General features: G+C 41.5%; 1 protein-coding gene across 1 annotated transcript in view; it reads left to right on the top strand.

Moving 5' to 3' along the window:
• The first annotated feature begins 504 nt into the window (after positions 1 to 504).
• Positions 505 to 12,911, top strand: part of WDR36 (WD repeat domain 36) — a 49,248-nt gene continuing 36,841 nt past the window's right edge. Inside the window, exons 1-5 of the mRNA XM_075836735.1 lie at positions 505 to 757; positions 2,881 to 2,908; positions 4,101 to 4,201; positions 4,994 to 5,111; positions 8,488 to 8,620. Coding sequence (XP_075692850.1) covers positions 599 to 757; positions 2,881 to 2,908; positions 4,101 to 4,201; positions 4,994 to 5,111; positions 8,488 to 8,620 — 539 coding nt within the window. The 5' untranslated portion in view covers positions 505 to 598. The remainder of the gene's footprint in view (positions 758 to 2,880; positions 2,909 to 4,100; positions 4,202 to 4,993; positions 5,112 to 8,487; positions 8,621 to 12,911) is intronic.

The raw sequence follows: 12,911 nt of genomic DNA, 5'->3' as shown, positions 1-12,911 counted from the left end.
TTAGGATGCTGGATAAAGTTCCTGGTGTGAGTGTCTGGGTCTAAATTTCAGTCTAATATATTTTGAGCCGTTGACTTCCACGACAATATGCATTATGGCAAAATGTTATTGCAGTCTTTCCTAATAATGGAATCCAACATCATGCAATGTGGCTCTTAGACCAACATAGTCTCTGCACTTCCAGTCCTACATGGACAATATGTACTATATATCGTTTTTTATTACCTGACAATCATCCACACTTCTAATCATGTCCTGTTTTATGGAAGCGCATACAAGAAAACTACAGCCCTTGTTCTGTAGCTGCATAAATAAGATGAATCAATAACTAATACCGGGGCCACGAACTACTGTGATCTCAGCTACTACCACCTCATATTGCTTCAATATGCCCAAATTAATGCGGAAACCACGTGTGACACAGATATCTCCTAGGAACTAGCACATCCTGGAACACAAGTGCAGGGGAACTGCGGGGCGGAAGTGTTAGAGTGTGCCACTCTCACCCGGAAGTTCTAGTGCGGTTCTGTGTTGTGGAGCTTTCAGCCTGTCCACACGTGGTTGTAACGGTGTAGCCGAGTCGCTGCTCTGTCAAGACATGGCGACAGAAAAAGGAGGGCGGGGAAGCGTTTTATTCACCGGGTACAGGTCCGTGGGCATGTACAGTAACCACATACCTCACGTAGTGCGTTATCACAAGAAGCACAAGGAGTTTTACTTGGTCACCGCAGTGGGAAAGAGTTTCCTGACGTATAATGTGAGTATGATGTACTGTGGGCATTGCCGGTGCCTGAGCTCATCATTGATTGCATGAGTTGAAGTTTCACAACGCCTGCATAGACTTGTGACAGGTTGTCTATAAGCCGTGTCGTAGCCACATGTTCTCCATGTGTTCCATTAGCTGACAGTACAAGCAGCAGGTCAGTATTCCTTCTGATCAGCGATGATCGCAGCATCTGGGAGAGTGAGGGCGCACCTGTGCTACTTGTGGATGTTTAATGAACCCCTTTAAATATGGTCATTTATCTGAATTTGTATCTTATTGGTGTTCATTGTCACATTTGGCGATCTTATCCGCTTTGTTGCCTCTATCTTAGGGCCTGTTCACATCACAGTTCGCTTTCCGTTCCGGGGTTCCGTCGGAGGTTTCTGTCGGGTGAACCCCGCAACGGAAAGTCAAACGGAAACCACAGCTTCCGTTTCCGTCACTATTGGTATCAATGGTGATGGAAACATTGCTAATGGTTTCTGTTCGTCACCATTCCGTCAGGTTTCCATTTTTCCGACTGAATCAATAGCGCAGTCGACTCTGCTATTGTTTCCGTCACCATTGAGATCAATGGTGACTGAAACGGAAGCTGTGGTTTGTTTGACTTTCCGTTGCGGGGTTCACCCGTCGGAAACTTCCAACGGAACCCCTTAAGGAGGCTCTGTCACCACATTATAAGTGCCCTATCTCCTACATAAGGAGATCGGCGCTATAATGTAGGTGACAGTAGTGCTTTTTTTTAAAAAAAACAATCTATTTTCACCACTTTATTAGCGATTTTAGATTTATGCTAATGTGTGTCTTAATGCCCAAGTGGGCGTGTTTTTACTTTAGACCAAGTGGGCGTTGTACAGAGGAGTGTATGACGCTGACCAATCAGCGTCATGCACGCCTCTCCATTCATTTACGCAGCGCATAGGGATCCTTATGTGCTGTCTTATACTAACACATTAACGATACTGAAGTGTTTAGACTGTGAATAGACTTTCCACGGGATATCTATTCACAATCCCGACACTTCGTTACTGTTTCTGTGGTAGTTACAGCAGAGCAAGCGTGATCTCGTTGTAACCTGTCATTTACCTCGCGAGATTACAGTAAATGACAGGATACAGCGAGATTACGCTTTGCTCTGCTGTATCTACCACAGAAACAGTAACGAAGTGCAGGGTTTGTGAATAGACATCCCGTGGAATGTCTATTCACTGTCTAAACACTTCAGTATCGTTAATGTGTTAGTATAAGACAGCACATAGTGATCTAACAGGATCCCTATGCGCTGCCTAAATGAATGGAGAGAAGTGCATGACGCTGATTGGTCACTGATTGGTCAGCGTCATACACTCCTCTACAACGCCCACTTGGTCGAAAGTAAAAACACGCCCACTTGGGTATTAAGAAACTAATTAGCATAAATATAAAATCGCTAATAAAGTGGTGAAAACAGATCGTTTTTTTAAATAAAAAGCACTGCTGTCGCCTACATTATAGCGCGGATCTCCTTATGTAGGAGATAGGACACTAATAATGTGGTGACAGAGCCTCTTTGACGGAAAGCCAACGCTGATGTGAACAGGCCCTTATTCACGCACTGTAGACTACCGTCTACTGATTGTACAAGGAGTTTGACGGTCTTCCAGTAGATAATGTTCGTCCCTGCAGCTACTTGGAGCATTTCCAATAATATAATTGTAAAAAATAAACCTATATTTTAAAGGCAAAAAATGTAGAGAATTTCTTAGCGCCTCTTAAAGTGAAGTCTATGTATGAGAAACATTAGCCATCTCCTTCTGCTTTGGTCTGGCATCAATGGTCCATGTTCTCCCAGCTGCCAGTTTGTCCTATGGATATGGTAATGCCTGCCATGAAGAGTGTATGATGTTGGATACTTCCTTACTTATTGAAGTATACAACCTGGCCTTCCTTGGATACATCCTGACCAGATATGTAGCGTCATAAGAAATCCAGCAACACTTTCCCATAACCTCTTTATTCCCTACAAAAGTATGTACCAGACAATGGTGGAAGTAGCTTAAAAAATGTACAGCCCCTTTAATATAACATAAAAACATTCAAGGCAAAACATTAACCCCCTTTTTTTTTATATATAGGTGAACAAGCTTGGTCAAGTTGCTGTTAGTAAGTATATAGATTGATTGATTTTAGAGTTTTAAAAAAGCTATAAAGATCAGGTTAAATATTTGTCACTATTTTTTCCAACTCATTTGTTTTACTGCTGTGATACTGTACGTTTACTGATCCTTCTTTATAAATAGAGATATCTTTATGTGTAAGGCTTAGGGATATGCACCAGAGGCACTAGACTAATCTCCTCTTGCCTACTATATGTAAGAGTCGTCTGTCATTTGTCTGCTGTATAATGTGCGTGCGTGCGTGCGTGCGTGTATGTATGTATGTATGTCTATAACAGAAGGCGACCACCTCTGCTTAGAACTCTAGAACACCACAGGAATTCTGATCCCCATTAGTATTAGGATTACCTAGAAAGACCATCTGTGAAGGAGTATTCCCAACCAGAGACCCTTTCACTGTCAAGGTTGTATGTAATATGCCATGACTTTGAACGCTTGCTGCGGCCAGAATATACGCACTAGAGCTTAGATCTTGATATCCTAATAAAGCCCAGAATATTTGCATGGCATAGCACACGTTTTAAGTCAGGGAGCAGGATAAAAAGGTTTTGTCTCTTTAAGGGAGGGTTGGGAGTGGGGGATGCAAGTGGCATCCGGAAGAAACAGCCAGTTACACTCGTGCATGTAGGAGGAATTTTTCTTCATGTTCTCACCCGCTTAACAATGAGAGAGAATATGTACTCTCCGGGTCTTCTTTTCCCTACTACAGGGAAACCGTTAACCATAAACCGTTAAATCTAATCGCCTCCTGTGTCTGAGCAGGGCAATTGGCGACTTCATGACTTGTATTTTTATTGGCATCGAGATTACGTAGAGATTTTTTTTTCTCTCTTCAGTTCTGGTGATAACGCAAAGTTATGGGCGTGTAGACATGGGCTTAAGTGGCATGTGTGTGTATGTATATATATATATATATTTTATGTTTTTCCAAACGAATAGGCACAGGTTACAATTTAGTGAAAAAAAGGTTTATTTACCCATACGTCAGTGCAACGTTTCAGCCCACACGGGCCTTTCTCAAGCATATATATGTATATTTTCAGTTTCATACCATAAGCTTTCTGACACTGAAATATTGAGGTTATATGTTCCTTTACTTAAAACTTAATTTTAACTTTTTTAAGCCTTTTTGCATTCTGTCATCATTCCAATAATGTAATTTGGTTACCCACTTTCAGGCAATGCACTTCCAGAAAATATTAGTTGTCTTGCTGCGGACCGGATGCTGGTGTTTGCCTCTTATGGAAATCTCCTTAAAGCATTTGCTAGGAATAAAGAGGTTTGTAGAATATCTCCTGTTTCTTTGTTGTGGTTCCCCATTGACAGAATTGTTCTCTCTACCTGCTCTACATTTATAAAGCAGCCAGTAATATTTAAGGAGGAAGTTTTATATTCTACTCTGGTTTCTCCTTGTCTGCAGTAAGTGCGAAGCGCCGTATTATGGCTCTGTACAAGTGCCTATTTGTATGGAGCCATAATAGCGCACCCGTAGAAATCTATGGAGCCATACCGTTTCTCCTAATGTTTCCACTTACATATTGAAGCAAATAGTTCATTTTTTTTCTGACTGAATACATACATAAACCAATAAAAAAATATCATGTCAAGCTCCATCTAATGCGGTAGTACACATAATAACCCTCACCCCGTCCCTCTCCACAGACAGGCTATGGGCAGCAGACAGCTTGATCCCTCAGTGAGCTGAGAATCTGCCTTCACCATTGCCTCACTGAATACGTATTTTACCAGTGAATTGAGAGTGATCAGTGGGGGAGAGGAGGCTGCTATAGGTGTAGAAAGTCATTTTTTTCTGTAACTCGATATATTACAAAGTTTCTTATCGCCGCTTTCACTTTTGATTTGTGGGAAAACTATTTTAGATGGTGGTTACACTTTAAATAAGCCTATGTTGGAGAGAGTTGTATTCTAAATTTCAAGAAAATATTCCTTTATCTCTAACATGTAAATCTATCGTTTTGTAGAGGGCACCCTGAATGGGTGATGTTGTATAGGGTAACAGGGCCTTTTTCTTACGTAAACTTTTTTCACATGTTCATGATTGTTTTTTCAGGTTGTCCACACATACAAAGGTCATGATGCAGAAATTCATCTGGTGCTGCCTTTTGGCGACCATGTAATATCTGCTGATACTAACAATACTGTCATTATTTGGGATGTCCAATCACAAGGTAAGGAAAGATATATATATTCTGACTTGAGCAATTATTTATCGCCATAATGTCACAAAATGGAGGCTATGTACACACTGCCAGCAGATTTGATGGGAGCCGTGATGGACCCCATTGTAAAATAGTAAGGTCCATTGTGTGATCCAGCTATGCGTTATATTTTTCAGTATAAATTGTAATTATGTCACAAGTGTGAACAGAGCCTAATATTATGTGTAATGTTTTTACATCAGGCTTGTACTAGCAGCCAATTAATGCCTTAGTGACTGCCAATACGCTTTTTACAAATGCCCAGTCTATGCCCTGCCCAGGTGTCCCGTTCTGTGAGGAGCGGGTGCTCAGCGGTCTAATGATGCAATAGCAGGGTTCCAATGGATTGCCACGGCAGCTGGAGGCATAACAATAGCCTCCAGGTCTGCCATGAACGGAAACCTATAAAAGCCTTTACCTAAAAAACAAAATTAAAAAGAACGTTATTTTAGGGAAAAAAAATACACCTAATTGGTTTTGCAGTGTCCTTAAATAGAATCGATCACCATTTAAGTACAAAGACTCACCAGGTTCAGTAAGGGGTTAGGCACCATTGACAAATGTCCAAGTGCCTCAGTTATGTATAAGTAATATAGCAGACTTCATTACACAATAGAAGACTTAGAGAAACAAGAAGTCATTACGCCACAGGTATAATGAAAAATGAGCACATTTTATTAGGGACATACAATACAAAATACAAACATATAAAATTCAAAGAAGGATCCGAATAAAAGAAGGAACGCAGTGTAAGGGCTTCAAGAGAAAATGAAAGTTAGGGTATGGAGCCCACCACAACAAAAGTTCTCTGGCACAAGTTCGCTATCAAATATAGATCGCATATGGTATGGTCTGGATGGTATAGTACATAACTATGGGTTAGTAATAATGGCAAAATATACATAGGGAGGAAAGTCACTCTGAAGCCATATGTATCCAAAATAGCTGTAGTATAAAGAATTAATTACCATAGTTGGTTGTACATGTAAGTATAGACAAAAAGCCAAAAGTATCGTAATAGGGCTTAAGTTGCCAGGAAAAGACCATCAAATGTCCATTGCCTGTATAGATCAAAAAGAATCTACACAGGGCATGAGAAGTGAATGAAGGGAGGCTTACCCATAGAAATGACTGTTGTAAAACGCCCCACACTGCAGCCTGAAAAGGTTGCGCCCCGACGCGCGTTTCGCCAATCTGGCTTCCTCAGGGGGTAGTGTTTTAGATGCTGTCCATGTCATGCTTTAAATACAACTAAATTAATTATGGAGTGTAGGACTCCGGTGTCTATCCTCCGGTTCCTGGTCCAACGGCGCATGCGCGGGAACCTGACTTGAGCCGCGAGATCCCTGTCCTCCGTCGTCACACCCGCAGTGCGCCTGCGTGCCCCCGAGGACGCGTGTCCATGGAGACCAGGCAGACACAGTGCGAGTGTAGAGATTTATCGGAGAACCAGGGCGAGGCTCCCAGGTTCACTCGCAGCATGCGCAACCCCAGGACAAGAAGAGATGTTTAGGTCAGTATAAAGCTGTGTTCTATATTTGCGAGGTAGATATAATTGGAAGTATGGAGATTATATTGATATGATGTTAATTCCCACAACGGAAAATTGTGTATATGTTGTAAAAACATTGTGGTCTGGCCAGCCAAACAATATGAGAAAGAAGTCTTCCGTCAATTGCCGATCAAAGAGTCATATTGCAAATTGAGCTATAATCCTATAGGTACTTTTACTTTGGACCTAATAAAAATTTTGAATAGCGCCTTTGAAAAAGGAATCATCCCTAAAAAAATATTGGACGGTCTAGTGGTGGAATTCCCTAAAATTCCCACTTTTTACCTTCTCCCCAAAATTCATAAAAACATCAGGGATCCCCCTGGCCATCCGATAGTGTCAGGGATTGGTGGTCTCTGTGAACCAGTGTGCAAGTTTATCGACTTTTATTTGAAACCTTTAGTCGAGTGCCTACCATCATATGTTAGACACCACCAAAGTACTCAAAAGAGTTGATGGAATATATCTGGAGGCAGACATGTTACTGGGGCGTTTTACAACAGTCATTTCTATGGGTAAGCCTCCCTTCATTCACTTCTCATGCCCTGTGTAGATTCTTTTTGATCTATACAGGCAATGGACATTTGATGGTCTTTTCCTGGCAACTTAAGCCCTATTACGATACTTTTGGCTTTTTGTCTATACTTACATGTACAACCAACTATGGTAATTAATTCTTTATACTACAGCTATTTTGGATACATATGGCTTCAGAGTGACTTTCCTCCCTATGTATATTTTGCCATTATTACTAACCCATAGTTATGTACTATACCATCCAGACCATACCATATATATTTATATATATTTGATAGCGAACTTGTGCCAGAGAACTTTTGTTGTGGTGGGCTCCATACCCTAACTTTCATTTTCTCTTGAAGCCCTTACACTGCGTTCCTTCTTTTATTCGGATCCTTCTTTGAATTTTATATGTTTGTATTTTGTATTGTATGTCCCTAATAAAATTTGCTAATTTTTCATTATACCTGTGGCGTAATGACTTCTTGTTTCTCTAAGTCTTCTAGAATCGATCACCATGTTTACGCTGGGGACAGATTCCCTTTAACAACCCGAGCTACAAAAATCATCACATTCTTTGTCCCGGTCAGCATCGTAAACAATAACTAAATAATGGCAGAACTACTGTTTTGTTTTTTTTTGTTTTTTTTTTTGCTCATCCTGCCTTTTAAAAAACTTGAAAAAGTGATCTAAAAGTCATATGTACCCCAAAGTAGTATAAATAAATACTACAACTCATCTCGCAAAGAACTCATAGGGCTATGTCAATGGAAAAGTACAAAAATACGGACTCTTGGAATGAGACCATGAAAAATTGTAAAAAACTGCTTTGTCTTTAAAGGCACTACTGCGCATGCACCGAGTAAAGAGCAGGGGCGCGCGCGCGTTACAGTCCGTATGGGCCAGGCATGAACGCATCGATTACGCTGCCTGGTCCCTGTCAATCAATATAAGAAGGGAGGGAGGTTGAACTGGTGAGCGACATAAGAGCATTTAGGAGCAGTGGTGAACGGGGGGGTTGCACCTAAATGTATATTAGCATAAAGTGAATGAAACTGATTTCTCTACCAAGGAGGCATTGAGCAAAAATTGAAAATCAACTGTAGAAACCGCTTAGTCTCCTCTACAATTCCCTGTTACTAGTATAATATGGACACTTTGGTGACACTCCCTTTAAGTGCCGGATTAGGCTGGTCAATAAAGATTTAAATGGCAAAGTGTGTATACTTTGCACATTATATTTTATAAAGATGTTATATCTTCTTTTTCCCACAGAGGAATATTTACAGCTGAATTTTGACAAAAGCAGTTTTGCAATTTCTGCAATAATGCATCCAAGCACGTACTTGAATAAAATTCTGATGGGAAGTCAGCAGGGAAGTCTTCAGTTGTGGAATGTGAAATCCAAGTAAGCAAAACATTTTTGCAACCAATTCAATGCATCATTATTCTATTCTACTTTCTATTTCTTTTGTTTATATAACACACTCTAACGTATTCTGCAGAACTGCACATATATTAACCGGTTAAGGACTAGGCTGCTTTACAGCTAAATGTCCAGAGCAAACTTCACAATTTTGCTATGCGCTTCTTTAGATGACTATAACTCTGCAGGTGAATAAAGTTCATCTTTGAATTTTACACTCTTTATAAAGGACAGATAGGGCTTTGTTTTAGTGGCATTTGTCAGTATATATCATTTTTATTTTTTCTCTAAAGTGGGCAAAATTGGAAAAAAAAATACAAGAATTTAGCAATTGCGTCAGTTTATGCTAGCATTTTTCACACACGGTATGGACCACGGACAAAATTAATCTCCTTTCACATTCTTCCACTTCTCCTGAGCTTGGGGATACCAAATATGTGTGCCTTATTCACTGTGCGGGCATGTGCCAGGGCTTGGCATAAAAGGAGGCTTTTCGGTCCAGGAATTCTGCATTTGATTTTATAGCCGCATACTGTTTTCTGGGGGGCCTAATGCTGCTGAAACATTAGAAACACCCCATGAATGACTTCATTCACACAAGTAGACCCCACAAGGTTTCCTTCAAGGGGTTTATCATATTTTTAGAAAGTCCAGTTTTCTTCTGAAAGTTTCTTGAATAAGATGGAACAAAATAAAATTAGCTTTTTTTTTAGCAAATGCGTCGGTTTATACCAGCATTTTTCACACACAGTATAGACCACGGACAAAATTCATCTCTTTTCACATTCTGCCACTTCTCCTGTGCATGGGGATACCAAATATGTGGGCCTTATTATCACATAGAGATGTAGGAGGGCGGATGATAGAAGATTATTTCACAAATCGCCTTTTTTCAAAGTTGGTTTTACAAAACTCAACAGAGTTTCTATAACACTTCCAAAATATCTGCTCTTGAAGCAGAAATCTCAATATTCATCTAGGGGTATAATGGGAATTTATTTTTTGGGGTTTTCTAAAATAAGAAATTGCAGGTTTATACAAATGGAGCTCTCCAGCAGATGAACTTTAGAAAACATCAAACATGACATCCACCCCCCACCCATTCCCTCCCTCACCCTTGGAGTAAAATTAGGGGAAAAATAAAAACGTAATGTAGGGCAAATATATTTTCAACGAATTAACTAAAATCTAATAATGCAGAACAGTGTGGTGTTTTTTAAATGGCTCAATGCACAGGCCTGGTTGTGAGGGACATGAGGGACAGAAATATCGGGAATCTTTGCGGTGCCCGTCTTTTCTGCAGACGCGGCACTTTTTCTGGGGGTTGCTTCTGGTTGGTGTTGGGGGAATCCGACTGATGAAGTGTCTTTCAGTCAGTCGCGTGACATCCTCAGACTGGGGGCATTCTCGGGTGTCCTGAACATCAAAAATGAGGCCTTCAATAATTTTCTCCTGGAAATCCAGGTATGTGTCTCTGCCTCTGATTTTTTAGTAGAGCACAAATGAGTTGTGGATGGCCGCCTGTAACAGATAAATGGCCACTTTTTTGTACCAGGTTTTTGTTTTGCGTTTTACTAAATAGGGCTGTAAAACCTGGTCGCTTAAATCCACCCCCCCCCCCCATGTACTTGTTATATTCGGACACGCTCACTGGTTTGTGCTTGTCCGATGTTGCCCCCCTTTCCCTCACTGCCACAGTTCCTGCGGTATGTATTGTGCTTAGTACATACATATCTTTGCGATCCCTGAACTTGACCGCCAGCAATTCCTCAGATGCATAAGCACAGGAGTAGGGATGCACGGTGCATCGAAACTTCGATACTGTTTCGATACAGTGCATCCCTAAACGGTTCGATACCGCTATTTCCTGTATTTCGATACTGAGCTGCGCAGCCGCACAGCTCAGTATAGTAATACAGGAATGTATGGGAGCGCGGCTGTGTAATTCAGCCACAGCCCCGCTCCTGAGTCATGATAAGTTCGCGGGGTCAGGATGATGCGATGCGGCCAGCGCTTCACTAATGATTGCCGGCACTGAAGACAGAACATGGCGGGCGCACTACAAAACACCCCCATGTTCTGTCCTCAGTGCCTGAACTGCCGCTCATTAGTGCAGCGCCGGCCGCATCTCCTCGTGCGGACCGCGCGCGCACTTCCTGTCAGGAGCGGGGCAATGGCTGTATTACACAGCCGCAGCCCCGCTCTATAACGGCGGAGATCAGAGAAACCTCATCTCCGCCGTTATTCCTCTGAATGCTGCGATCGCAGCTGACTGCAGCATTCAGGAGAAAATGAGCAGGGGGGATGCCCCTGGATCGCGTCACAGGGAATTCCTGTGACGCGATCGAGGGCCATACCATATATGGGCAGACAGCCCAGGGTCTATTGACGGACCCCAGGGCTGTCTTACCATATTTCATGTTGTTAGGACATACCCAACTATGTCCTAACAACTGCCTGTGTACTATCCGTACACAGGCTAATGTACTGGCACATATCTGATATATGTCAGTACATTAAAGTTTAAAAATAAAGTAAAAACAAAGTATTGTTAAAATTAAAAAAAAAAAAAATACACATTCACCTTTTTTACAATAAACATTAAAATAAGTCTCAATACATAAAATATTCACACATTCAGTAATGGCGCGGACAACAATGTTTTTGCATCATTTATGATGTGTACGCTGTAAAAAAATAAACACGGCTTTCATTCACTTATTAATGTGAGGTGCGATTAATTTAACCTCCATGTTCCTCACATTAATAGTAATTAACCCCATCATGTACCTCGCACATTAACCCATTATGAGAAACATGATGGGATTAATTACTATTAATGTGAGGCGCGTTCAAAATTCATCACACGTCGCGCCTCGCATCAGAAAACTTAAGAATTTTTTTTTTATTACTGTTGGCAAAAGTATCGAAATTGGTATCGAAATCGCAATACTAAACGAAGTATCGGTATTGAAGTCCAAATTCTGGTATCGTGACATCCCTACACAGGAGTCCCCCTTTACCATGCACTTCCCCACTAATTGCTGCGGAAAACCAATTCAGTTTTTGGGCATGGTACCACATGCCCCAGTCCTTGCTGCATGCAAATGCCTAAACAGGGGCACACTCAAATAAAAATGATCGCAGTACAGGTGGTACCCCTTGTGAAGCAGAAGCTGCATTATCTCCCACACGATCTTACTGCTGGTGGAAAGATCAGGGGGGCATCCAGGAACATTTATTGAGCGGTCCCGCCCTTCATAAATCCTGAAGGCGGTGGTATATCCTGACCCGCTTTCACACAATTTATAAAGCTTAACGCCATATCTTGCCCTTTTGGAAGGTAGATATTGTCGAAAGCTAAGTCTTCCATGGAAGTTGAGGAGGGATTTGTCCACGCTTACATTCTGCTCAGGGGTGTAGAGTTGCAGATATAAATTATTGAGGGAATTTATCAGTGGTCTAATTTTGAACAACCGATCCCGGTTTGCATCGGTACTTGGGGGGGGCCTGTGCGTTGTCGTTGAAGTGGAGGAACCTCATTATTGTGTCATAACGAGACCTGGGCATTACTGCAGAATACACTGGGGTGGCTTGTGCGGGTCTTGTTGACCAGTAAGACCTAATGGAGGGCTTTTTGACAATACCCATATTTAGGGTGAGCCCCAAGAATTTTTTTAATTCCTGCAAATTGGTGGGCGTCCAATCGCTGGCATGGGTGGATGAAGGTTTCTGCCTTATATATTGAGTGGCATATAAATTTGTTTAGTGGACAATGATATTTAGGAGGTCGTCTGTAATAAATAAATGAAAATTTGTATTGTCCACGGTTATGCCAGGAGTGGCAGTAAATCCGTGGATTCTAGGCCCAAAAGATGGGGCAGGTGCCCATACAAGAGCCTGGACTGGAGGGACCAGGCTCTCCCGTGCTACAGGGCTACTTGGCCCTGCGCTTTCATGTTCTGCAGTTTCAACTGCGTCAGGGATAACGTCCCCTGAAGATGAACCTGAAGTGACGCTGTCATCGTCACTGCCCAAAACAGGTTCCATCTCTGACGTCATCTCTGATGCGGTCTCCGACTCAGACCACAGCATGGCGTATGCCTCCGGCGCTAAACAACTTCCTCGCCATAACGTCACTAACACTAACGAAACAAACTTTTTTTTTTATATATATAAACACACAAACTAACTGGTATATATATCTACACTACCGCTACCAAAAAAATAAACTGCTATTGCTATATATATGTATATGTGGATATATAATTAT

Source organism: Rhinoderma darwinii, chromosome 1 (assembly GCF_050947455.1).
Source record: "Rhinoderma darwinii isolate aRhiDar2 chromosome 1, aRhiDar2.hap1, whole genome shotgun sequence".
NCBI classification, from domain to species: Eukaryota; Metazoa; Chordata; class Amphibia; order Anura; family Rhinodermatidae; genus Rhinoderma; species Rhinoderma darwinii.
This window is presented reverse-complemented; position numbering and strand designations above follow the sequence as displayed.